The sequence below is a fragment of the Trachymyrmex septentrionalis genome, unplaced genomic scaffold, assembly GCF_001594115.1.
Source record: "Trachymyrmex septentrionalis isolate Tsep2-gDNA-1 unplaced genomic scaffold, Tsep1.0 scaffold83, whole genome shotgun sequence".
NCBI classification, from domain to species: domain Eukaryota; kingdom Metazoa; phylum Arthropoda; class Insecta; order Hymenoptera; family Formicidae; genus Trachymyrmex; species Trachymyrmex septentrionalis.
Window position 1 is genome coordinate 3,082,163 of NW_017306018.1, and position 27,850 is coordinate 3,110,012.

At 34.6% G+C, this 27,850-nt stretch overlaps 5 protein-coding genes across 8 annotated transcripts in view; 3 read left to right on the forward strand and 2 right to left on the reverse strand.

The window, feature by feature from the left end:
- The window catches only part of LOC108755076, a 6,237-nt gene extending 3,441 nt beyond the window's left edge, over positions 1–2,796 (reverse strand). The window contains exon 1 of the mRNA XM_018497845.1: positions 2,648–2,796. The gene's annotated coding sequence lies outside the window, so the exon portion shown is untranslated. The remainder of the gene's footprint in view (positions 1–2,647) is intronic.
- Positions 2,739–7,308, forward strand: LOC108755077 (beta-1,4-glucuronyltransferase 1-like). Of its 2 annotated transcripts, none has more exons than XM_018497848.1 (6): positions 2,739–2,910; positions 3,317–3,665; positions 4,361–4,583; positions 5,679–6,067; positions 6,269–6,470; positions 6,905–7,308. In XM_018497848.1, the coding sequence occupies exons 2-6, from the start codon at positions 3,325–3,327 to the stop codon at positions 7,115–7,117; spliced, it is 1,368 nt and encodes a 455-aa protein (XP_018353350.1). In that variant the 5' UTR covers positions 2,739–2,910; positions 3,317–3,324; the 3' UTR covers positions 7,118–7,308. The 2 variants fall into 2 exon arrangements, with proteins under 2 accessions (XP_018353350.1, XP_018353349.1); XM_018497847.1 differs by having other exon boundaries at positions 2,791–2,910; positions 3,493–3,665.
- A 3,484-nt stretch (positions 7,309–10,792) lies between these two features.
- On the forward strand, positions 10,793–16,276 carry LOC108755141 (ceramide synthase 6). Of its 2 annotated transcripts, XM_018497982.1 has the most exons (9): positions 10,793–11,078; positions 11,384–11,538; positions 11,927–12,116; positions 13,926–14,043; positions 14,501–14,613; positions 14,695–15,025; positions 15,095–15,213; positions 15,295–15,439; positions 15,554–16,276. In XM_018497982.1, exons 3-9 carry the CDS (start codon positions 11,938–11,940, stop codon positions 15,674–15,676), a joined length of 1,128 nt encoding a protein of 375 aa, XP_018353484.1. In that variant the 5' UTR covers positions 10,793–11,078; positions 11,384–11,538; positions 11,927–11,937; the 3' UTR covers positions 15,677–16,276. The 2 variants fall into 2 exon arrangements, with proteins under 2 accessions (XP_018353484.1, XP_018353483.1); XM_018497981.1 differs by having other exon boundaries at positions 10,793–11,538.
- A 704-nt stretch (positions 16,277–16,980) lies between these two features.
- Positions 16,981–21,140, forward strand: LOC108755135 (1,4-alpha-glucan-branching enzyme). Its single transcript, XM_018497970.1, has 11 exons — positions 16,981–17,661; positions 17,767–17,943; positions 18,058–18,227; positions 18,317–18,558; positions 18,628–18,837; positions 18,925–19,232; positions 19,333–19,533; positions 19,654–20,006; positions 20,156–20,340; positions 20,457–20,748; positions 20,831–21,140. Exons 2-11 carry the CDS (start codon positions 17,831–17,833, stop codon positions 20,836–20,838), a joined length of 2,082 nt encoding a protein of 693 aa, XP_018353472.1. The 5' UTR covers positions 16,981–17,661; positions 17,767–17,830; the 3' UTR covers positions 20,839–21,140.
- Positions 21,141–21,354: 214 nt separating this feature from the next.
- On the reverse strand, positions 21,355–22,625 carry LOC108755012 (uncharacterized protein C19orf52 homolog). 2 transcript variants are annotated; one of them, XM_018497717.1, is made up of 4 exons: positions 22,495–22,625; positions 22,134–22,254; positions 21,948–22,049; positions 21,355–21,838 (listed from the first exon to the last, which is right to left on the reverse strand). In XM_018497717.1, the coding sequence occupies exons 2-4, from the start codon at positions 22,171–22,173 to the stop codon at positions 21,417–21,419; spliced, it is 564 nt and encodes a 187-aa protein (XP_018353219.1). In that variant the 5' UTR covers positions 22,174–22,254; positions 22,495–22,625; the 3' UTR covers positions 21,355–21,416. The 2 variants fall into 2 exon arrangements, with proteins under 2 accessions (XP_018353219.1, XP_018353218.1); XM_018497716.1 differs by lacking the exon at positions 22,495–22,625 and having other exon boundaries at positions 22,134–22,424.
- Between the last annotated feature and the right edge of the window lie 5,225 nt (positions 22,626–27,850).

Here is a 27,850-nt window from a genome sequence, read left to right on the forward strand (position 1 = left end):
ATATGGTCTTACATTTCCGTCTTGTGTACGACAACGATGTTTATATCACATGTTTATTTTCAATCAAAATTCAGTCAAAGTATGCCAGATATCAATCATCATACAGGTACTTATAGATATTAATATTTTATTTGAGGATAAATCCAACCATCCGATCTTGATACAATTTTCCCTCGATAACAACTTTAATTTACGTATTCCTTGTGGAGTTTTTTTGCTTATTCATAAGCGCATGTACATAAGAATTGGATCGATGAGAGGTTTGCATTTTACAGAAACATGCTTTAAGTTCCATTAATAATACCGCTACGCTATTGAATACATAATATACTAAATTATGATGGCAATGTTTAACTTGATAATCCACACGTGTGTCATCGTACATTTCACAGCTATAACTCACGAATCAGCATTATTAATATACCTCTTAATTGTGTATTCGTAACAATATACTTGTCTAATCAACGGCAACATTATATATAATAATCGGATGGATAAGGTAAACAGAAAAACAAGAGAAATAAGCAGAGTTACAAACATAGCGACGATTCGATATCTCAGGGACTTCCGAAACTACTGGCCTCGTGCATTCGGTGAAGAGAAATCTTCGTACATTCGACGCGTTGCACCGTGGCACGACCGGAAGAAATATGATGCATGTATATACATATATCTCTTCTGCGAACCACTAAAATTAGCTAACGCGGCCTTGGAATCAATGACGGCCGGCAATCTTAAGCGATTCCCGTACCGCTACTTTCTGTCTATAACTATAATTGCACACGTGTCCTATCTTTGATTAGACGTGCTCTCACGATGGATCCTGCGTGATCGCGTGCGTGGTAAAACTTGCTCCCGTTCGATAGTACCGCAACCACGGTAGGGTTGTTATAATACGTCACGCGATATGCCAATTTATAGCAGACTCCAATAATATGCGACAATCAGCTGTAGCTCAGATTAATTAAAAATCATAATAAATATATACGTAACACGCTTCAATAAATTTACAGTAAGTCAAGTAAGAGTGTGGTCGGCCTTATTCAAAGCTAATAAAAGATATCGCCCTAAATCTATCATGAATCCATAGAGAGCACCTTTGTCCTTGATCAAGGATATCAAGGAAGATTCAGTTGTCATTGAACTTTCTTAAGAGAATCACATTAAGCGCCATGAGTACCAAATACGCATCACGCTATGAAGCTGTGTTCCTCTGCACTCACCCGAAAGGTCGAAAAGTGTCACAATTAGCGGCTGCTAAATATATGAAAAAGTCGAAATCATTCGTACAGAAGTGGGTGCAGCGATATAATGTGGCAAAAAATGTCGGTGATTTACCGGAACGTGGCTCGATATGCAAAGTGGACAAAAAAGACTATAAAAAAATAGTGTATCTGTTTTCGCGGAATCCTGGCTTGACACTGCGTCAAGGACAAGCAAAATTGAAGCAGAAAGGTTTAGATATATCGTATGAAACTATTCGAACCTATCTCAAGGCTAATAACATGAAATGGTACAACACAGTGAAGAAACCTCTGTTGAATGAAAAACATGTGACGAAGCGACTCGCTTGGGCGCGCGAGAACATTGATCGAGACTTTAGCAACGTAATTTTTACTGACGAATGTTCCATATGGGCACGTTGTACCCTCAAACGGGCCTGGTCAACTTCCAGAAATAAAATTGTCGAGCGGACCGTTAAACATGGAATAATGATGCATCTTCGGGGCTGCTTTTCAAAGCAGGGTTTCGGCATTTTGTACCTGTTTACTTGCAACCTGAACGCCGAGAAAATGTTCGAAATCTACAAAAAGGCTTTGTTACCGTCTGCCGAACGTTGGTCCATCGACAAAAATGAGGATTGGATTCTGCAGGAGGACAACGATCCCAAACACCGCAGCAAGCTCTGTATCGAGTGGAAACAGCAATCTGGCATAGTTACACTAGATTGGCCGTCGCAGTCGCCCGACGCAAATCCTATCGAAAATGTGTGGGCATACATTAAGCCCACAAGCTTCGTGAAAAACGCACTTACACTTTAAAGCGGCTATCTCGCGAGATTCGACGGATTTGGAGAACCTTATCGTTAGAATATGCCGTTAATTTAGTCGAAAGCATGCCTCGAAGATGCCAGGCAATTATCGATGCCGATGGTGACTCGCATTACTAATGTAATTGCATCTTTGATTTGATCGAGTACCATACATATATGCTTATAAAAATTTTATTTAATACATTTTTTTATAAATTAACTCGACCACGCTCTCACTCGACTTACTGTATTTTACTCTTCCGATACAATTTTTATATGCTCACCGCATAAGCATTACCCGCTTACAACATATATCTTCCAAATACTGCTAATAAACACTTTCTTATTGAATTATCGGCCATTTAACCTTGTTATCTGTACATTATCCCAGCTATGCAATGCTTGATCGAATATTCTACTGTACAATTAAGCGATGCGACGATCACTTATATGTAGATTCGAATTTCCTCGATATACGTGTAAAAATTGTTTCTTATGTTAAAGGAAGGGAAATAGAAAAAAATAAAATATGTTCTATTACAGAGTGGAAATAAAGAATCATTATAAAATCATTAAGTTACGAGAAGACGAAGTCTAGGTTGAAATCTTACGTACAATTATACAGTGGCGCCATTCTTCCTGCTCCGCTTGCAATTACGGCTCTGCATCTTAACCCGCGTGTGTTGTATCCTCACAATTCGCCAATGCGTTTGCGCGGCATCGATCCGCGATACTTCGCAGTCTGCTGCATCTCCTCGAAAAAACGGCATGTTTGTGCCAGTTTGACAGCGGATGTTCCTCGGAGGACCCGCCGTTTGCGTTTGTAATATGGAACATCGTTCCACCGTTCTCGACGAGGAGATCGGGGAACAACCGAGGTGCGTTTAGACGAGCTGATCATTGCTAACTTGTCAATTTTAACTTCACTTGCGTGCTAAATGCCTGTTAAAAACTCTTCAAAATTGCTCCATGTTGCTAAAAATATGACAACAACCGAATGCCAATATAGTAGAATGATCCTTTTTAGCCTTTGCGCTGCAAGCGTCTTCCTTAAATTCTGGAAAGATAAAATTCAGATTTACCAAATGATACCAACCTGAATTAGGTTGCAGAAGAATTAACTTGATTGCCTCGTGCGTTTTAATCTTTGGCTATTTATAGATTAATGAAGTAGACAGAAAGATTACTTTTGCATCAAGTTAATTAGATTTTCAACGTATTCTCTCTCTCTCCCTCTCTCTCTCTCTCTCTCTCTCTCTCTCTCTCTCTCTCTCTCTCTCTCAGAGAAAGCGATGCGCAGCCTCGCTCGCAAGCTACTAGTATGGCCCGCGACGTTGGTGCTGTCCCTCCTGGCCTTCCGTCTGCTATTCGGCCGAGATTTTCGATTGCCAACGACGACGCTCGTTTTTCACGATGACGGTGATATCTCCACGTTGGATAACAGCCATATAAATTCGCAGCAGGACGCTGGTCCACCAGGACCACCCGTCTACGCAGCGGGCATGTACATGGCGGGTCAGCAACCCCGCAATGAAAGTGCCTGCAGATGGTACCATGGCTTGCCGGATGTCCTCTCCTATCCATCATCCAGACTCACGTGGAGCTCCGAAATCGGCGAGAAGAGTCCCTACAGGTAGAGGATCAATCGTTTACTGTCATCTACAAAAGATCATCGTTGTTTTTCTTCTTACGCATATATAGTATTTAATTCGGCTTACAATTAAAAGACTGACATTGAAATAAAGTCGTCAACACCGGAAAGTGGTACTCAACATAGAAAACGGAGCACGGAGAAAAAAGTTTGCTGGCACAGCATATTTTATGCTGTCGTAGCAGATTTTCTTAATCGTCATATTAACAGAAAGATTATTGTTTTAGGCGTGCCCGATTGCACCAACGTGACTTTGATTTTAAACGAGGCTGGAAACTCTATCTCTTCCTCTCTCCTGGCTTTACAGAGAGAAAGTGAGAGTTTTAAACTTCGTTTAAAGTTAAAGAGTAACCTTGGTGCAACCGGAGGGAGAGGGGGGGGGAGGGGGGGCCTTACTGATCTAATTTGAAAATAATTTTCTTGAAAATTTGCTACAATGCGAACTTAACGTTTTATCTCAAATTAAATTTATTCTAGCTGCACATTCATATCTCTATGAGATTTCATATCTCAAGCGAATTTATGCAGCAATATCCTTCTATTTTAATAATAAAATGAGTTGAACATTGAACAATACTATATATAATAGGAACCTTCGCTATTCGATCGCTTTCGCGTTGAATGTATCATGCGATGATTTTGCTGCAACAGCGAGAATTCTTTTTCTTCCCGTGCAGGGTTCTGCCATTCGTGTTGCTTGGTGCCGCTGAAGCGACAGACAGTTTGCCCCAAGTCACGCTGTCCACGCACGCCACCGCCGATCAGGTTTACGGAATCGTAGAACTCGCCAGACGGTGGGAGGGACCGCTCAGCCTGGCGGTATTTGCACCAGGCCTCGACGCCGGCCTCGCTGTCGTTCAGCTTGATCGAGCCTGTCGTTGCGAGCCTGCCATGTACAAGGTCTCCTCAGCTTCCTTGTCACGATCGCGAATCTCTTATCAATTAGTACAATGTTACGCTCTATCGACCCTCAAAGTTTTCATGCTTTCGTTATAATAATGCGAGAACTCGGGAATCTGCGCTTTTAGGTCACTTATATATATATATAGAAAAAAAAATTACAACACTTTATTATCGCACAAGAGAAATTTTTTGTAGATAAAGTTTCTTTATTAGTCATTTAATTAAAATTAAATCTTACTAGACAGTTTGCTTAAATGTAATGTATAAGGCACAGTATTGTGTACACGGAGTGCACATAATTTAAGTTCAGCCTTTTTTTTTATATTTCTTACAAGTGTTTTAATTTCATCGATCGATTTTCATTTAATACTGTATATTTCTTACGTTAAAAAATAATTTTCTAGATGCAACGCAAAATTATTCATGTGACATGCGGTGGACAAAGAAACTGATATGAAAGTATGTTGTGTGAAGGCATGATAGCAGATAGACGCGAATTCCGTTATATCTCTCAAAATGCTTGCTTGCGATTACCATAGTCATTCTGATCTATAATGCAGAATACAAATCGTCTTATTTAATTAAGGTTATTAAAACCGATTAAGAATGTATAAATTGTAAATCGTAAAAATATCGCATATACTTGTCCGTATTTTATGATTAAAGGGCTTATCCAATTAACGTATTAAATGATACAAAATATCTTTAATTAATTTATAAAGATAAAAGTTTAACACAACGTAAATAATTATTTCGAAATTTATGATCTGTTATTCAATGAATTTAACAATCAGATATGAATGATTTAAGAATCAGATATTTATTAATTCGGTGTGAATAATGCTATTCTTCGATCTAATTAGCTTAATATGAAATTCTGTTCAGAATGCCTTAGCCTTATGATTTTGTAGATCAATGTATAATATACTTGTAACATTTTTGGTATATCATTTTCTTTTTTTTATCTGTATGTATTTTGGACACAATATCATGTCTTCTGTTGTCGTTCGGCCCTTTTCTCGTATATTATATGATGTACATAAAATTCGCATTCATTGTAATCCTTTTTATTTAATGACCCTACAATTGCAGGTTTCCGTCCACCTGGTGTTTCCGGCCGGTCGACCGCCCGCCCTGAGCGCAATCAGTCGTATCCAGGGCGATTGCGCTGCCTCTGATCTCCAATGGCGGCAGGCCGAGACCGAAAGGCGGAAGAGGAAAATGACATATCCCATCAATGTCTCCCGGAATGTAGCGAGAATGATGGCGAATACATCCCGCGTACTTGTCTCGGATATCGAGTTGTTACCGAGCGCACGGCTGGCTTCCGGCTTCATGGAGATGGTGCACCATAGACCGCCCAAGCATGGCGTAGTCTTCGTTGTGCCTGTATTCGAAATAGAATCCAATGAACAGCCGCCGACGACAAAGCGCGAACTGCTCGCCGCCTGCCGTGCCGGCTTGGCGGTATATTTTCATAGGTACACACACACACACACACACACACACACACGTATATATATGTGTATACAGGATTTATGTCTCCCCACGTCTCGAATGTTCTAAATTTGAAATCGTTGACACGCGTCGATTAAGTCAACTTTCTCTCATAAGAATTGAACAAAGTATTCATATTGAAATTGCAATGTATGTTCAATAACGGGACAAGACGCCTCTCGCAGGTTTGTCTGTCCACACTGCCAGCGATTTCCTGGGCTGACCAGGTGGTTGATTAGACCAGACCCGGGTAAGATCCGACCGCTTGTCGTTACCAGAAGAGAATATCCGCATCACAGATGGGAACCGCTCTTCATTGGCACGCGCGATGACCCGCTCTACACAGAGGAAATGTCCTGGGAAGGCAAGCAAGACAAGATGGCCCAGGTATAAGGCAATTTCCTTTAGAGAATTATCTCTAATAGTTGCAAAACTTTACTCACATCATTCTCTAATATGCACTTTCAATATAGATTAATTTATCTATTAATTTAATCTTAATTATTCTTCATCTTTTTCTAATTCTAAGAAAAAATTAAGAATTAGTTAAACCATGATTGAGAGAGAGAGAGAGAGAGAGAGAGAGAGAGAGAGAGAGAGAGAGAGAGAGAGAAATCTATATTGAGATGAAAATGAACATAAAAAATACAATACAGATCATTCCAATAATATTGCAGTAATTAATATTTGCTTCAAATTTTATGCTGCATGAGAAGTAGATTTGCTTGAAGTGTAATAATTATTCGTAACTTTTCACTATTAATATCTTACTTGCAAGATCCTATATGTCTTTTAAGGTATCTATTTCTTATTTCATGTAGATGTTCGAGATGTGTCTTTTGAATTATCGTCTGGTCGTGCTCGATGGTGCCTTTTTAGTGCATACTCCGGGAATCAAACGAAAAGCACGCAAAATCAATACAGCCACACAGGAGTTCTTCCGGTCACATGAAAGAAGAAATGCGAGGATTTATCAACGTGTGATAAAGCGTCTAATCAAGCGATATCCGATCAATCGTAGATGCGCACACTGATATACATTCGCCGTGAGATCTCGGCGCAAATTAGCCTTCTTGAAAAAAGAAGAGATAAAAAGAGACCGCTTCGACAAGTGCGGTGCCTGTATCTGTATACAATAGAAAAATATTTTTCGGCGACGTCGAATTTTATATTAGACTTAGGAATGGCTGCGAGTTGGCACCGATTGCTTTTTCACAGCAAAAATAAAGACTTTTTTTACTGAAAAAAATGAAGATTTTTTTCTTATAACGAAGCATACTTCTATAATTTTTCCTTCTAATTAAACAAAATCTTTACGATTTTTTAAATAAAATATTAAGAATTTTGATCAAAATTTGATTAACTTTATCAATGGTTAATTAATGTAGTTAATATAAGAGACGCTTATAACAAAAATTCTAATTGTATAATTCGTTTATCTTAATCTAATATTTCTTCTCACATTCGAATTAATAATTCTATCCATGTTAATAAAATCCTATAGATATTTTTCAATAAATTAATCGCTGATTAAGTTAATCAGTGGTTAATTTAATCAGAATTGCTTAAAATAAATTGTTAATTATATATTCCTTATTCCTAATTTTGTCTACATGTTAGGCAATAAGAAAACAATAATTTTAATCATGTTTTAACAGAATAGTGTAAACCAAATGACAATAAGTAACGGGCAAAGTAAGAGTCAACACGTTTCTTTAAAATTAATAAAAGAATATATTTCAACAACAAAGGCAAAATTACATAACGTTACAAGTTTCGGCTCCAGGATTGAGCCCTCTTCAGACATTAGCATAACGCAAAAATCGCAGAACAACAACAATCATCGCAAATGATCACACATTCATATCATTCACAGTTCGGGTGAGTCTTGATGTAGAGTTCGACACTATTTCTGTACGATGAGAATAGTGTAAAATAGGTCTTGATAACAGACAGAATTTTTTATATGATTTATCATTCTTAATCTAATCTTGTTCCAAAACACAAGAAATTATAACTGTCTCGGTCAAAATAATAACGTAGACAATATCTGATTAATTAAATTTAGACAATATCTAATTAATTAATTAGACAATATCTAATTAATTAAAATTAAAATTCGCCGATTAATTTAAATCAATTAAAGTTTGATCACCTCACCAGTTGTCACCTCTAAATACTCCCTAGTTATCATTTTATTTTACTTATTTTTCACAATAAATTATTTACAATTTTTAAAATACTTACATCAGCATCAAATTATTAACATTTTTCTAAAATATTTTTAATTAAACAAAGCACAGCCTTAGCGTTTAATTAAAATATGAAAAATTTCGATCAAAATTTCGATCAAAATTTGATTAATTTTATTGCAAGTTAATTTAGTCACAAAATACAAGATACGTTTATTAACATTAATATTATTAAATTTCGTGTCAATTTAATATGTGAGATTATCATATTATATTATAAGTTCATTCAATTCATAATTGCGTTTCAAGACTAAAAAGATTTCGGTGTGTGGTTTACAGAATTAAATATAATAAGTATTTTGTGTGATCAAAGTTCTTAAAATTTAAGTAACATAAACACTATGCTTTGTTTATAATGAAAAGCATCTTAGAAAGATGTTAATTTAATGTTAATATTTAAAGTATCTTAAAAACTGCGAAATAATTTATTGCAAAAAATAATTATATGTATATAAATAATTCATACTGAATATATTTAAGCACTAAGATTCGCTTTGATCGAAAACATGATTATTTTTCTTCATTCAGTTTATCCTTGTTTAACATTAGGTAAATAACAAAGATAAAATAATATATGGCACTCGGATGAAAATCTGAATATAGCTCAATTCTTTTTAAAAGTTAGTAATATAACATTTATTCCAATGGACAAGCCTTTGACCTGCATAACACATGTAAGAATAGTATCAGAGAGAAATTGTCTAATAGTATTATCGAACAATGTCTTTAGTTTGGATATAGCAATTTAAATTTCAAAGTAAAGCAGTGATGAAGAAAATTTGCAAAAATATATGCACGGAGATAAAAGTAGCTCCTATATTATAATAGTGTATATTCTGAAGAGATAAACAGAAGAAAATATAACCTAATGAAACAGCTATTTGTAACGATTCAAACGACACAAAGTATCCAAAATCAAAATATGAGACGTTTTTGGCGTCTAGAAAATCTTATCTCTCAATATTGAGTATTATCTGGAGTTTCAAACAGCCGCGTTGAGACAGGTAAGCCGCTATTGGTCGCCGTGACCGTCTAACGGGAAATCAATGACCAATAGCGTTCTAAATCAGTTGTAACGATCCGCTTTCCTAGAGTTCCTGTCAGAGCAGAAACAGATTCCGGCCGTCATTCATATTTATATCGTCCCAAGTTCGTGCGTTTGGTAATTTTCACGAAAAATCATTTAGAAAATGCGTTTCGTCAACATAGCGATACAACGATATACGACAATCACTCATAGAATAAATCCTGTGAAATCAGAAAACTAAATCTCCAAACGTTGCCATTCGTCGATTAATCGTATAATTTATAATCATAGTCGTGGTCGTTTGATGAGTCACCGGTAACCTCGACAGGTTTTTCCTCCTCTCCTTTCCATGTGACAGAAACTGTGTGTAATTTATAGTCACATAATAATAATAATGGTACATAGACATAATGAAACCACGGAAAGTTGAGCTAACAAACGTAATCAATGTTGTTTCATCAGGTCATTGAGGCCCAGTTGCACCAACGTTACTTTGACATTTTTTCATCAACTCGCCAATTAAAAAATTTTGCAAAAATATATATTCCCATTTACATATATGCAGAACCGCGCCGTCACACGACAGAATTTTTTAATTATACACTAACATAAAATTTCGACGATGTAATAATTTGGATGTTTTCGTGAGCGACGTTTTTTATGAATTTCTGCAACTTACAAGCGTAAATAACTTCACGAAAAAATCTCAAATTTTGTTCACGAGACACGTGTCTCAAATTTTTCGATCTATAGAATGTCAGTAAATTAAAAAAAAAAAATTGTAACGACGGTTTTAAAGGTGCCCAGTTTGACGTGGAATGCCTCACCTGTGAGATTGAGAGAGAAAATTATATCTTTTGCTTTCTGCATTCATAATTATTTAGATTTTACGCGGTCCTACAATAGAAGTAATGGTCGTAGGATCTTAGGTCGTAGAAAATTAACCAATCATAATCGAATAATTGAGAATAATAATTAATGAGAAGGGAAGAATAATTGACTATAAAATTGGTCAATTTTCTACTTGTGCGATCCTACGACCGCTACGACTTAATTATTGTAGACACCGTATATTATAATTACTCGAATACAGTTTTGAAACGCAAATTGATAATTTCCTCTCCGAATAGAGTATACGTATTTTGTAGTTTACATTAGTAAAAACCTTTCGTTTTCTCTCATTTTCAAAAACCTTCCTTCGATCTTTCGATGCTTCTTACAACTTAAAACCTTCCAATGGAACAATGGAAACTGGAGCTAATACCGAATTGTCGAATAAGGCTGAAAACTGAAGTAACCGAGGAAGAACAACAGAGCGTCGCTGACAGTTGTTGATTCCATGGAGACATTTATGTAAAAAAAAAAAAAAAAAAATAACAGTGGACAATAGGAGAAAGAGAGAGGGAGAATTCCCACTATACTACAAGTCGGCGACTGACGAGACGATCGGAGACGATCGGACGTGCCCGTTTTTGCCGGGTGCACGCCTCTCGAGTCTCGAGTCTCGTCGGATAGGAACTCACGGATACGCCACACCACACACACCACCAAGTACACAATTGCGGAATCGTGCGGTAAAGTAATCGTTCATTACAAGTGTTTCGTCTCTCGTCACTCGTGCGGCGCCGGTGGCAGTGTGGAGTGTGGCAGCGTGTGTTGGGCCGGTGGTGTGACGTGACTGTCAGAACGAGGCAGAAATAGTCACGCGGCCAAATAGTAGATTCGTTCGTTTAGTATCTGAAGTAATATTAATTATAACTGCTCCATTTTGGTAATAGCGACAGCTGATCAAATACCGATAGCAGCAAGTCGTAATGATAGTAAGATTTAGACCCAGCGCTTACGAAACATACACCGGCTTTGCCGGTTTTTTACGCCTGCTATTATCGTAAGACGTTGATGAGGTCGTCCAGTCGCCTTATCATCGTCGCCCGTCTCACTTAGGCGATTATCGGAGCGGCTTTCCGACTAATAGCGCACGCGCGCGCGTTAGCGGTTAGCCTATACTCTTGACTCTACAGGAACAGCCAAAACGGCGCAGCCCGTGACACGAGCAGTACGAGCACGCGCGTTTTCGCCTCACTACAGTCACTACTCTCGACACTCTTGTCCGTCCGGTGGCACGTTTCAGATCACGCCGTACATGCCGAAGCCGAAGCGGCTACAGCTGCTCCGGGTAAGTACGTGAAATAAGTGCGTGTATGTCTCTGTCTTCTTATCGAGATCCATCTCACGTCGCTTTTCTCTCTCTCTCTCTCTCTCTCTCTCGCGCGCGCGCGCTTTGCATGCTATTCATGTGCATGTCTTTTCTTCCTATTCCTTGACTCAATTGAATTAGTACAGCAATGTTAGCATGAATGATTTATATTGTTTAATTTCAGTAGCTTGATATCATGATTTTTTTTTAACTTTTCCTTTGTGCCATTGAGCATTCTTACTTGATAAGTCCTCTGTAATTATTAATATAAAACTAATGTATTATTTATAATATATATTGTTAGAGTTGTAGTTTCTACCACCCCTATTCTTAGACGTCTCTTCTTATTAAGAATATTTATTTGCAGAACACAGAGAAATGAATATTTTCCTAAATATATCGGCCACCTTTTGGTCACCACACATTTGGTTACCTCCTAACATTACATGGGAAGACATCAATCCAAATGCAGACAATAAATATGCTAATTATCAGCATTTAATATATCCGCTGCCTATGGCAATTGTTCTTCTAGGCATAAGATATACTCTTGAAAGGTAAGCTTCCTAGATTTTTTCCTTTTATTGGTCATATAAATAAATTTTATAGTTATCTCAAAGTCTTATACTTATCTCAAAGTATTAATGCTTTAAACAAACAATGAGTATGATAGTAGACCGATACAACTGAATATAAGAAAAGTTATTCAGTCTAAGTTAGATCTTAGTGCTTAATAATATAATTTTGATACAAATTTGTGTATATATGCAGTAAGAGCAAAATGTATTCGTACAGAGAAAATATTTTTTAAAAGAACTTTATTTTTAAAAAGTATGTTATCGAACGAAAAATGAGTTATCGAATTGATGTTGAATCAACATCGATACGATGATTTCAATACCAATTTGACATCGATTCGATGTTTAATTGACGATCATTTCTTGCTGTGTAATTAACGATTTATTCATAAAAAATAAAATAGATTGTATGTTTCTTAAAATTATATATCCCAAAAAGATGTGTATTAATTATAGAAAATATATCATCTGAAAAATAAGTGAAAATTAAAAATTGTATTGTTTGGATGCTCAAAAAGTATTTGTACAGTCAAGAAATTTAGCTTTTAAAATTAAGAATATATGCGAAGCTTGTCAATGTAAGAATAAAATGTACTCATTGTATAAAATTGCTAATTAATGTTTGTTTCTATAAATAAGACTTTTTTTATAAAAAAATTTTCTTGTATAAATACTTTTTGCTCTCACTGTGTATCACACGCGCGCGCGCGCGCGCGCGTGTGTGTGTGTGTGTATTAATATAATTATTAATATATTTATAAATATACTGATTCGAAATTCACGAATTCGAAGTACAGAACATGATACTTTATACTAAAATAAACAATTTTTTCTTTTAGCAAAATTGCGTCCGATAAATAGTTTTTGCAGGAGAGTAGGTTAAAATTAACAAATAAGCGCAAAAATTATTTATCCTGTACTCCGAATTCATGAATTTCGGATCACTGTATAATATTAAGCATTAAGAAATTATTACATTGATAAAAATCTTGTTTTAACAGCATTATTTTAATTGAAAATAGTCTTGTTGATTTATATAACACAGCATCACACACACACACACACACACACACACACACATACACACACAATGAAACAAACAAAATTTTGTTAAACAAAAGTGTAAGTATTTGTTTTATTAATATTGTTATTGAATTAACAAAATTATTTTTAATTAATGCTGTTGATGCAACATTATTTTTTTCAGTGTCTACATCCAGTTTTGTAAACGGCATGCCGATTTTATTTTTGCTCTTGAAATTCTAAACTGAAATTAGGATAGGATAAAATCACAAATTGAATTGACACAAGCAGTTTAATGATATTGATGTTAATAAGCATCTTAAAACGCAAAAAATATTATTTCAACCTGGGTTTCGATGAAATTCTGAAACTTCTATATCCTGTAACGGATGTTTAACAATTCGGTCACTGATGCATGGTGACATTTATCGTGATATTCATTATGATACTTATTAAGAAAACATTTGTTGAGGAAATACGAAAACTAAACAATTAAATTGACCCACAGTTACAGAACTGGATATGTATATATAAATCAGATTGAAATATTATTAAGCTAATCGTAAAATCTAGTTCAGATCTCGAATAAGACTTTTTCCTTACTTTTATTTTAAAAAAATTAGATTCATATGTACATTGCTATTAAAAAAGATTACATCAATGAAATTGTAATATCTAATATAAATGTAATATCTAATACATGATAAAAGATTTATGTGAACCTTTAAAGTAACGCATGTATATATAATTTCAATGTTTAAATAGGTATTGGTTTGCTCCCTTTGGAAAATCGCTTTCTATAAAAAATACTAGGAGCAAAAAGGCAGTATCCAATGAGATATTAGAAAAAGCGTATCTTAGTAAAAAAACCAAGTATAAACAGGTGAGTAACTAATGTAAAAAAAATTTAATACTAAATATTTATAACTAATGATTCATATGATCTATGATCAATGACCATCAATAATAATTGAATGTTTATACAAAGAAAATTTGTTTATTCATATATTAACACGTTGAATGCCATGGAGATCACCAGTAACCGGCACTCAGTTTGTCGCTGTGGGGGCACCGGTGATCGACGATGTCAAGATTAATAGAAACACATAATTCAAATAAATGTCAATATTTCTAAATTTTAACACAATATGTATCGCATGATAGCAGATTCATGTTGGCGCCTTGGACAAATCACGTAATATCAGCGTGGCATTCAACGTGTTAAGAAATATCAGGAATGTTAAAAATAGTGTAAATAATGCTAATTGATATATATGTTTTCATGTACATCTACTGTTTGCTACATGAACACTTTGTAACGCATAACTCTATGTTTTAAGATTTTGGCATTGGCTAAACAATTAGATTGGTCTGAAAGGCAAGTAGAGAGATGGCTTCGGCTGCGTCGTTCTCAGGATAAGCCGTCTACTCTTACAAAGTTCTGCGAAAGTTGGTTAGTCATCGTCTTAATTCTCGTATCGTGCATAAATATTACATTGACAAATCATCATACACATGTACGATTTCTTTTCAGTTGGAGATGTTTTTATTATACATATTCATTCTTTTACGGCCTTGTTGTCCTGTGGGATAAACCGTGGCTCTGGGACATAAAGTATTCTTTTTACAATTATCCCTATCATCCCGTTTCCGATGATGTGTGGTGGTATTATATGATATCAATGTCATTTTACTGGGCATTAAGCTTTTCTCAATTCTTTGATGTAAAAAGGAAAGATTTTTGGCAGATGTTTATTCATCACATAGCTACAATTGCACTTATGTGTTTTTCGTGGGTTGGAAATTTAACGAGGATCGGAAGTCTGGTCTTGCTCGTGCATGATTCTGCGGATATACTCTTGGAGGTAAGAATGCTCGAAAGAGAAAAATTATATTCTATATTTCAATTTATATGTATTATTTTTAATTCGCAGGCGGCAAAAATGACCAAGTATGCAAATTATCAAAGACTTTGTGACTGTATATTTGCTGCGTTTACAATTCTCTGGGTTGTAACGCGTATGGGTGTGTACCCATTTTGGATAATTTATAAGTACGTATTAGTATATTTAGATTTTGAGCGATTATATGTGCAGATTATTTGATACTGATGCCAATCTATTATATGTTACAGTACATCTATAGAGGCGCCTAAGATGGTACCGATGTTCTTCGCGTATTATATCTTTAATTCTTTATTAGTTTTACTACTGTTTCTCCACGCAATTTGGACTTATTTAATCATTCAGATCGCATACCGTGCTTTCAATGCTGGTCAGGTATGTGCTGCTGATTTATATAAATTGTCGCGTGCACGTTCATTGGGACATTTTTTTGATATTAATGAACACACATCTATATGCTAATCTTTTCTTCTGGAAAAACTATTACAGATGGAGGGTGATATTCGCAGTAATAGCAGCGACGAAGTATCTGACACTTCGGTCAATAATACTCCCATAAACAGTACCGTAAATTACACTAACAAATCAAATTCGAAACCAAAAGCCCACTAACAAGACGCATGCCACATAGGTCACTATGTTAAAGATTGATTCCAAGGTAAAAAAAATTCATCCGGACATTTATCCAGGGCTAATCTTTCTTCCTACAAGTAAAATGAAATCTTGAATACGACTTTAACCTTGTAATCCAAGACGCTAACGTTAACATACCTATTTAATCTCTCATGAAATTTAAAATACTTTCCTCCTATTTCCCTTTCATAAATGTTTCTCTTAAAACAGTTCAACGCTTTGTCACAAATTTACTTGTAATCCTCTCAAATTTTAAATATATTTGCGTTTATATATAGGAATGCATTATATACATATATAAAGAACAACGAAAAAAAAAACAAGAGAGGATAAATCTTGAAATATTAACAATTCATTCTGCTAATTCTAACTCCACCTTATTTAAGAATTAATTGTAAGTATATTTTTTTTTTTTGAACGAATTCTTAATGCTTAGTTAAGATAAGAATGGACCAAAGCCGCCAAGACATTCGGTATCTGACCACCGTCGGGTCTTTCAGAGTCTAATATCGCGTAAATACTTTGAAAACTGTATTTATTTATTTTCTTATACTTTGTGAGCATTGCTTAGTGATTCGTAAGTATAAAAGCAATTCAATTAATAATAAATTTTTACTAATTATATACGACTCTCTCTCTTATTCTATCTCTTGATGCGAAATTCAATTAAAATGTGGATCAACGCATAAATCATAATTCACAAATTGCGACGATATAATTTAGCTTGAGCACATCACAATTAATGTATTCCACGATGTCTATATATCGCTTGAGCTATTAAAAAGGGTAATTTTTGCATTTGTATAATTATATATCAATAATAATAAATTTACGTAAATTGTACGTTGTGTACTTACGTATGAGTATTCACGAATTGTCAGTATTATTCTTACGTAATACTGAACTCGTACTCGTCTTCGTGTATCTCCAATAAAATTTCTTTTTACTGATTCTCGGATGCTCTTGTTTTTGCTTCTTTGCTTTTTGTCTCCCTTTCAATGCATATAAACAAAAATAGTGTTAGACGCTCCATAACACACTTGTTTAAAACGTCTACCATTTAGCAAACAGCCAGAACTTTTTCGCTTACCGAATGCAATTGGACGCATTCAAGTACATACTGCTGCACATTAAACTAGAGAGCTTCTATAATATTATATTATATCTGTAATATTAAACCGTCGTACACAAATTGATGTAAAGAAGTGCATTTAATATTATTTAATAATTTAATATCTTATAAATATAGAAACGAATTTGATCGCTACATTTTATTGTGTGCCGTTGGATAAAATATTTTATAATTATAAGTGCGTTCAACCGAATTCAATATAAGGTTCTTGTAGGTGGCACGTAGTCATGATTTTTCTATTTTTTTTTTCTCCTTTTTTCTTTATATATACATGCGCACTTTATTTTTTTAAATACACAGAACAGTTACGAAGAACAGATCTATGATATCACCACCATATCAAGATTCTAATCGCTCAATTTTTTATACTTTTTTTTTTTTTTCATAAAAGATGAAACGTAATTTTCCTCGGCATGCGACGAGATAAAATCCCACGAGGTAAGATATCGCCTACGATCTTTGATACTGCAACTTTTATCTCCAAGTTCATTTGCAATTACAAATTGTACGCGTAATTGTTTCACTCCTTCGCTCCAGCCGACTCTAAACCTGAAATTCCGCCAAGGCCGCTATGCTTCGCTTGCTGAGTAAATTAAAAATAGTAAACATTCCGAGAATAAACATGGCAGTACGTGGTGGTGTCAAAGCTTGGAAGAGTGGTGGGCGTACAGATTAGGAGCCGCCAAATCAAAACTTATCGTTCTCACGCGATGTGCATGTTAACGCGTGTTCCGATTACATAAGTCGGTATCCACGTCGGCACCTTCTTTTTTTTTTCTTCCTGTTATATCCGGCTGCTACGCGATTTAAGTTCCGTTCCACATCTCCGAAGGTACAGTAGTACAGTAGTGCTAAGTACAGTACACTCACATTCTACTGACCGACTGACGTCGAACGGAGAGGGGATCGTGACATTGATCTGACATTCAAATTTCAGCCGGTCCATGCCGCGATCACGCTACCAATTTCGTTAATTGTGCACAAGATATCCTGATAAAAACATGGGTGGCAAGTGGTCCAGCATGGATCCCTCACAGGTTGAGGTACCGGAGATAAAAACCCTCCTCGAGAGGGATCCATATCTGAAGCAGTACGAGATTGACATACGACGAAGGTACTTTTATTTGTAGCAATTTTGTATATGAAGGTTATGCCTGATTTGCACTACTTTGCGACGTCTCTCCTAATTTATTTAAGATATTCTGGTAACGCTACATCATCTTTCCAGGTATGCCCTGTTTAAGGATTACGTTGAAAAAATTGAAGAGGGAGATGGGGACCTCAGGCAATTTAGTACTGCATATGAGAGCTTTGGTATTCACGTCCAAGATGACAATAGTGTTGTTGCAAAGGAATGGGCACCTGGTGCGCAAGAAGTATTTTTAACTGGAGAGTTTAGTATGTATATTATTTTCTTATGAATATATTAATATATTTAATATTCAATCAGGATTATCTTTAATTAGTGTAACTATTTCGCTGTATAGATAATTGGCAAAAAACTGCTACAGCATATAAAAAATTAGAATATGGCAAGTGGGAATTGCATCTGCCTCCAAATGCAGATGGCAGTTGTCCTTTGAAGCATAACTCTGAAATAAAGCTTATTATCAAAAGTCACAATAATGAGCTTCTTGAAAGATTGAGTCCCTGGGCAACTTACGTAACACAGAAACCGGATAAATCTGAAGGGACTACTTACAAACAACGTATATGGCATCCAGAAAATGTATTGGATAGTTATCATTAGAAGTGCTTCTGGCATGTGACGAAGAGATTTATAATGCTTCCTTTCCAGACATACAAGTTCAAACATCCCAAACCAAAGAAACCAGAGAGTCTCAGAATTTATGAATGTCATATTGGAATTGGTACCCAGGAATGTCGCATTGGCACCTACTTGGAATTTGCTAGGGATGTAATACCACGGATTGTAAAGCAAGGCTACAACACGATACAAGTAATGGCGATCATGGAGCACGCTTACTATGCTAGTTTTGGATATCAGGTTGTATTATTTATATACACAATTGTAAAATTAATTATATAATTATGTGTACAAGTGTCAGCTCTATGTCTTTTATTAAAATCAAAGGTGACTTCCTTCTATGCGGTTTCCTCTCGTTATGGAAATCCAGAAGAGTTAAAAGAGCTAGTAGATGTGGCACATCAGCATGGTCTCTATGTTTTGCTGGATGTGGTACATTCGCATGCTTCCAAGAATACTTTGGATGGACTGAATATGTTTGATGGTACAGACGCATGTTTCTTTCATAGCGGTTCTCGCGGTGAACACTCGCTCTGGGACAGCAGGCTGTTCAATTACGCAGAATACGAAGTACTTCGGTTCCTATTATCCAATTTGCGTTGGTACATCGAGGAATACGGTTTTGATGGATTCAGGTACTTAATTTTTTATAAGAACAGATCTAATTATACAAAAGTATGTGACTTTCATACATAATATAACAAATATTTTATTGAAATTGTAATAATTTGACAGGTTTGATGGTGTCACATCAATGTTGTATCACTCAAGAGGCTTGGGACAAGGTTTCAGTGGTCATTATGATGAATATTACGGTTTGAATATTGATGTGGAGGGTATAGTATATTTAATGCTCGCTAACCATATGTTGCATGAAATATATCCTGAAATCGTCACAATTGCCGAAGATGTTAGTGGAATGCCAGGTGTTTGCAGGTACAAGACTTATATCAACTTTCGTAAATCAAAGCAGATGAAAATATTAATTAATTAATATATAAATGAATTTATAAATATATATAAATAATTTTATAAATATTTCGCAAAATATCAAAGACCTGTCGCTGAAGGTGGTATGGGATTTGATTACCGCTTAGCTATGGCTATTCCTGATAAATGGATCAAATTATTAAAAGAGGTCAAAGATGATGATTGGAAGATTGGCGAGATTTGCTGGACACTTTCTAATCGAAGATGGATGGAGAAAGCGGTCGCTTACTCCGAATCTCACGATCAGGCCCTCGTTGGTGATAAGACGATTGCATTCTGGCTCATGGATAAGGAAATGTATTCGCACATGAGCACTTTGAGTCCACACAGTGAAATCATTTCTCGTGGCATTGCTCTTCACAATCTAATCACGCTGATTACGCATGCTTTGGGCGGTGAAGCTTATCTAAATTTCATAGGTGAATAATAAACAAATAATAATTTTAGATTAATCTCTTACTACAATATATATGAGCAATTGTATCTCGAGATACGCATCAAAATTCATTCAAATTATGATTGAATAAAAATGTAAACAATCAGAGATACTTTGATATATATTTTACAGGCAATGAGTTTGGTCATCCCGAATGGCTAGATTTTCCAAGGGTCGGAAATGCAGATAGCTTCCATTATGCCAGACGTCAGTGGAATTTAGTGGATGACGAATTACTGAAGTATAAATATATGAATAATTGGGATCGCGCTGTGAATATGCTCGAAGAGAAGTATGGATGGTTGCATGCCCATCCTGTAAGTAGCTTTATAAGTTTGTGTTTTTGTCATTATCTGAGTGATTTTGATGTTCGATTTTTTTAATAAAGAATTAATAAAATTTAAAGAATCAAGAGTGATATTTGAATTTATAGGGTTATGTGAGCTGGAAGCACGAAGATGATAAAGTGATCGTTTTTGACCGAAGTGATCTCACATTCGTCTTTAACTTTCATCCAGTCAAGTCGTTCGCCGATTATCCGGTCGGTGTAAAAAATCCAGGAACATATAAGATCGTTTTGTGCAGTGACGATGAACAATTTGGAGGAGAATGTCGCGTAGACACGAGTGTGCAACATTTTACGCAACCAGAATCATTTTCTGCATATCAAAACAAAATGATGATCTACATTCCGCGCCGTACAGCGTTAGTTTACGCAAAAATTGGTAATGTATCAATGATACAATACATTTCATATTAATACTGTTCATAGCAATTAATATTAAAATAAAACTGATTATATTTTAGATGGTTAACTGCTGTCTCGTGAATGAAGAAAGTTTTATAATGATAAATCACATCTATCTAGTAATATAAATAAACGTAGATATCATATATTTTTGTAAAACAGTTTAAAATGTCTATATATTTAGGAAACTTATAAAGAAGATATATATTACGATATAAATCCTGAAAAAGGATCTTGTGAGTACAACTAGATTTCTCTTAGAAAAGAATTACAGTAAATGCTGATGCATTTAACTTGTTTTCTCAGACAATATCGATCTATTCTAAGTCATTGAATTAATATTTTTTGGATAAATTTTAAAATATTTCTATTTTTATTCTATTATTATTCTATTTTTGAAAATATTTTTGAATTTAATCAATATATTCTGAACAGAAAAGAGATGATTTATTATGATCTCTCAATTTATTCAATTCTATACAATTGTGCCTATATATTCACAAATATAGTTGATTTACTAGACAGATTTTATATTAAGATCTTTTATATCCTAGTTGTTAATTTACAAATATATATACTCGTTTTTCAAAACTTAAAAAATGTATATTTTTTTACATAAATAATACAATTGTTTCCTATCAAAATTTAACATGCTGCTGAAACAGTACCTGTATTGTTTACAGTTTCTGCAACACAGAATTCAGCCTCATTTATATCATAGTCTTTCATCTTTCTATCTAATATCCACCATTTTCCTAGAAAGCCTACATCCACTATTCTTTCATAGAAAGTTATATATCGTGGTTTTAAGTAAGGACAAACAGCCTTGTATGAGGAACAATTTTTGTCATAATTATCCAACCAAATCAGAGACAAAACTCCTAGATTTAGCCTTCTAATTAATCCTTCATTATGGCACTGTTCCAACCATTTTATGTGTTGTACAGAGACTGGATTGCGTATGGGTTCTCCTACTTGTATTAACTTTATACTATTTTGTATCAATTGTTCCCTGAACATAGTTTCATCTGGATTGTGTCGATTAGAGTAAAAGCAACTTCCTAAAACTGTAATATAAATTATTCTTATACAGATATATTATAACTATTACACATTATAAATATCACATCTTAAAAGTGAAATAATCTGCAGACACACTTAAAAAACAATACGCACGTGTAATATATACTGTAGCATGTATAGGACGCTCTGTGCAATCTTTGACAACATCTACTGCGACGTCCTTGTAATCTATATATAAACCATGCCAATATTTTGCTGTAAAACAATAAAATGATTTGCACATTACTTAAATAACTAGAATGTGTGTGATAATTCAACTATATATTTTGTAATATTTACCCCAGCGTTCGAGAAATGTGCCCTTAATTTTCTCAGGCATCTCATAATTCCTAATTTTAATGCCAATCTCATTAAATTTGGATGTCAGTGGCCTAAAGGTTACTCTGAGTCTATGAGAAAGCTGAAATATTTGTTGGGAGTTCATGTCAAATCGCAAAGAACGTACTTCGTAACGTCACGACAAATAATATCATTATACAAATTTTATAAGCCAGCCACGATGGTATTTAAATCGCGATAGGTTATATCCAATTATGACATGCTGGGAACATAATATAACCGCAAATTCAACTCGAGATTGTGCGCCATCTAACGGAATTTAATTGCAACTGCGTAACGTAATGTCAATTTGATAGGTTACTTGCTAGAGAATTTCTGAAGCACTTCATATTATGATAACCGTGGCCATCGCAGAGCAATCTGTTAAGATAAGTTTTCACGAGCTGCTCAAAACACGAAGAATTACGTGGTCAAAATTGACGAATATTAATTTTGATCGCGAATGCCTATTTTGATCGCGTGATCCTTTTTGTTGCTGAAACAGCCGATTTAAGTAAGGCCAAAATCAGACTATGCATTGAAGATTAAGATTAAAGATTAAAGATTGAAATTTCACCAATAAGAACAAAGAAATTTTGGCTCCTTTTATTCTGATTATTCGTGGTGATCCATATCAGCGAGCGTACACAACATCGACACACAAGTCCGTCTTTCACATCTGTGTTTCGCTTGTCTTTATATTTTTCAATGACTATTTTCTATACTTATATGAACACACTTGCCTGAGTAATTTACACCTATTTTGAACTTTTCCAAGAGATATGATACACTTTTGACTGCTCAATCATACGTGAATAATGTCGAGTTTTACACCAAGACTCACCCGAATTATGAATATTATGAATATTCGAACATTTGGGATAATTATTTGCGACAATTATTAATTGAACTACTGTTTTTTGATATATTTAATGTCTGAAGAGGGCTCAATCCAGTAGCCGAAACTTATAACTTTTTATTTTTTTATTATGGAATTTTACTTCTCTTTATTTGTAATATATTCTTTTAATGGTGTGATTTTTTTAAAGAAATGTGTTGACTCTTACTTTGCCCTTTATTTATTATTATTTATTTTATTCTGATTGGTCAAACTTCAATCTTTCAATCTTCAATCTCATTCTTCAATGCGTAGCCAGGGTATCAATCATAAAACTTTATCCCTAGGATAAAAAGTGAAAATTTTTATCCTAAAATTAATGTAGACATTTTTCATTTTTCACTTTCCATTTTAGCAATAAAGTTTCATGATTACCTTGATTCCGGCTTAATGCCGTATTCATAGTTAAATTTTGTACTTAAGGCTTCCTTAAATTTATCTTTAGATGCTCAGCAGCCAATGAAATAATTCGTACAGTATCTAAAGATAAATTTAAGGAAACTTTAAATATAAGACCTGATTATGAATACGGGCGTAAGACATTTTAATATGAGTATTCGCATCCGCCATTTTAGTCTTTCTCTCATTCTTTTGCTTCTTTCCTCAATTCCTTGTTCTCTCTCTCCACTCCGCCGCTAAACCAAGAAGATTTGAAAAGAAAACAAAAAGTGGGAAAGGGACTAAAAATGGCGGTTGCGAATACCTATATTAAGTGCGTTCGGTATGTAATGTAAATCTAAGATGCGAGCTAGCAGATAACAAGCTTAATCACGTGATCTTCGAGCAATCCGAGTGCCAAGAATTAATTCTGAACGCTACAGAGCTGTAAACTGTCCTTTAAGGTTAGACTATAAAATGAAATTATTTATGAATTGTTTATTTTTATGAATAAATAAAAAATACCCTATTAATTAAAAATTTCTTTCGCTTTACTAGAAACTGATAATAGTTTTATATAACTAAAAATAGATCGTTACATATAAATGTAGCAAACTTATATGCAAAGTGTGTTTTCTTAAAAGAAAATACTATATTGCAAAATAAATTTCTGCAATTTATAAGTTATATATATCATTTGATTTATATTCGTTAGAGTCTTTAATATATTAATACAGTTTGATTTTATTTCATTCTATATGTGCAACATAAGCTTTAATTTACAAATTAACTAGCAGATTCTTTGTATTCAAATACGTATCTTCAAATTCATAAAGAGGAAAAGAATTAAAAACTTACTTTCCTCATAAAATATATATATATATATATTGTACACAATGTACTCCATCAATTTCTATTTGATAGCTTTATTTGAGCGTTTGTAGACTCAGTTATTATAACAGTTCAAATACATTATTTGTAAAATAGAAGAGATGAATCAAAATGTTTTAACGAATCAGTTGGATACATTATCATAAATATAAAAGTTATGAATTTAATTTAGACGCGAAAATCTGCATTAGCTCTGCGAGCTCAGTCTTTGAATCCGGAGTGGATCGAGCAACTCGATTGGCTCTATAAATGTTAATATCGAACGCAGATGAGATGACATGTAGCAGAAAGATGCGAGTTGCCGATTTCGAGGTAAAAGAGCAAACAGACGCCTCCGATTTGCAATGCCAAACGCACCTATTATAGTTTGAGCAGCTCGTGAAAATTTATCTATACTAGAGTTCTAGACACCAGAGATGCGATATTGAAGGGATATGGATCTGGGTATCAATCATAAAATTTTGTCCCTGGATGGGAAGTGAAAAGTGAAAATTTTCTCCATTAATTTCAATGGTGAAAATTTTCATTTTTGGGATTATCAGATTTACCTCACAGATAAAATTTACCAAAAGATGGAACAACCGGCCCTAAGAAAAGTGTTTCCAAGAGACGGCAATAAATCATATGTTAAAGCGCGTTATTTATGTCTACAACTTAAGTCTCTAAAAAAAAAACCGGTATTCATAATCGAGTCTTATTTCAAAACCATCTTAAGTAATGTCTTAAGACGCTAATGCAGCTTTCTAATTGGTTCGTGATTTCTTAAGACCGTACTTAAGATGGTCTTGAATATAAGATCTGACTATGAATACCGGTCTAAGTAAGTGTTACGACAATTCTTGTGCTCAGACCTTAATGCTCATAACTCTCGTGGAATCATTTCGTCCTTAAAGGCCTAGTTTCCACCAAGGGTTTTAATCGGATCAGAATGTAAGATCCAATCAATTACAGTCGAGCATTTTCCTGTCGTTTGACTGTAACAGGGGAATACTTGACTGTAGTTCGTTGGTTCTTATATTCTGATCCGGTTTAAACTCTGTGGGTGGAAGCTAGGCCCTTGTCTATCAAGACTGCGTTCCACTTAACGCTTCAACGCTCGTGGTATTATTTCATCTTTGTCGTTTATCACATGGTAAACAAGAACAAATGATGCTCGCAAGCGTTGCGAACGTTAAATGGAATGCAGCTTAAATGTTAAACAAGAGGTTTGTTTGCGTTGTGTGCTCCAACATGTCCCAACATGCTTCTGCCATAGTTCCTACTCACTCTAATGAGCGCATTAGAATGATTAGAAGTTATGATAGGAGCACATTGAAGTATGTTGAAGCATACGACGCAATTATAATCTAAGGACAAACGATGCTTGTAAACGTTGCGAGCGTTAAGTAAAACGCCAGAGAGAGCTTTTAAAGGTGCATTTAGATGCAAGCATCAAGCGTGAAGCAGCAGAAGCAACAACCAATTAGCAGAGCAATACTAGCAGTGGTGTTGTAGCAGATAGCTACATATAATGAATGTAGTCTAATGATTCGTACACTTATTTCATAAGTAATAAAATTTATTTAATATCACATACAATATAATATCACGACAATATAACGATGTTACTAGAACGGTTCAAGAAAGAATAATAATATGAGAATGCATCTAGATGGGCAATTGAGTATAGTATAGTGAGAGCGCGCCAACTAGTCGTATGTATAACAGAGTGTAGAGCATGAAGTATACCTAAAAGAGTGTGAATTAAATGCAAGTGTGAATGTATCTCTACAGTATAAGCAATATTTTTTACGTCACTACATTTATCCTGCCTCATTGATTAGTTGCTACTTCTGCTGCTTGATTCGTTGATTTTTATCACGTAATCTATCTTGACACTAACTAAGCTCGGATCCTCATGCGGGCAAGAGTGCTTTGATATCACACTGATTGGTGAAGAACAGGCGATGGGGATAACTTTTACCTCTACAACTGGCTTTTCACCAATCAGCACTCTGTGTCAAAGTGTTTATTTTGGCGCTGAAAATAAGCATCGAGCATGAAAAGGCACCTTAATAGATCTGTTCGCGTTGCTTGCACTTTTTGCACTCAGTGCCTTTGCTTTCTCTCTTTTAAACGTCCGATTATATATTTTTTCGTTTTAAGTGTAAAGATTTTTAGAAATTTCAAGTAACGCAAACAAATCTATTGTCACATTGCTCTTCACAGCTGCCAGAAAATTACCCAAATTATTTTTTCAGTTTTGCAGTTGGCAATATTGAAATTTACATCGGAGTTGGTGAGACCGGCTCAACATATATGTCTGTTCTTTCTGGCAATTGGATTGGTATATACTTCTCGTACTTAAACTGAAATAGATATATATATTTGCAGTTTGGCGGAAACGTGATAGAAGACTTCTCAGTACAGTTCAGTGCAGTACCATAGAAAGAATAAGCTTTTAGCCATCAACAGTCATGGCCGATATTTTTCGAAACGGCACATTTCGGGGAGGCGAGTGTCTAATTGCTTTTATGGTGCGTCTGTGACGGTAAAAGAAAAAAAGAAAGTTTTATTCACGTTCCTATATATTTCGCATATTTTTAGGAAAAAAGTGATAACCGTGGTCTTAGGATGCTATGTAAGATTTTTTTCTGGACTTTCAATCTTAAAAGATGGTTCTTTAGTAAATCGAATTACTATAGAAATGTTCTTTTTTTTATATATAATGAAGTTATAGTACCGAAATTACTGTGTGCAAAATTCTACAGCAGATTAATGATGAAATAAGAGAGAAAAAAAAAATTGAAATTGTATTCTTTCATGTATAACTTAGTAACAGATAAGGCTTGCAGACGCTTTTTTGACTAATTGTACATAAATCTTATCATAGACTTTTCTCAAAAATGAGATTATAATAGCTTAAAAAATTATGATTTTAATAGTAAAAAAAAAAAATAAGTCAACGGTTATTCTGGCAAGATATTTATATGTTTAAATTTGCATTTAAATTTAATCTCGAAAAATAAACATAATCTCATCTTCTTTTCATAAAGATGCAGATAGTAGGCCTCTTGATTTACTGTCATATGTTCCATACTATTTCATTAAGATATACATATAGTTTTAATGTTTTATCCAAATTATGCAGATATTTGTAATTTTGGGTGGATACATCTGGTGAGGCACTCCAAATTTTTGGCACTTCGCTAAAGAATCACCTTAAAGAAGAAAAAGCAGGTCTACAACTGTTGTAAAATGAATTAGAAATTGATTTGTATAAACCAATCATTAAAGAATTTTACAACAGTTGCAAAGCTGTTTTTTTTGCTGAACGTAGTCCTTTCCTCTGTGCCTGTTATTTATAATTTGCTAATTTGTAATTTACTTTTTGTTAATTATAATTAATAAAACGCAAATGCATGTAGCTTTGATTTTCTAGTATTAAGGTATAATCATGGTGGAATTGAGTATAATCTGTATAATATGTATATGTCTGATGTGTGTGTGTGTGTGCGCGCGCGCGCGCGCG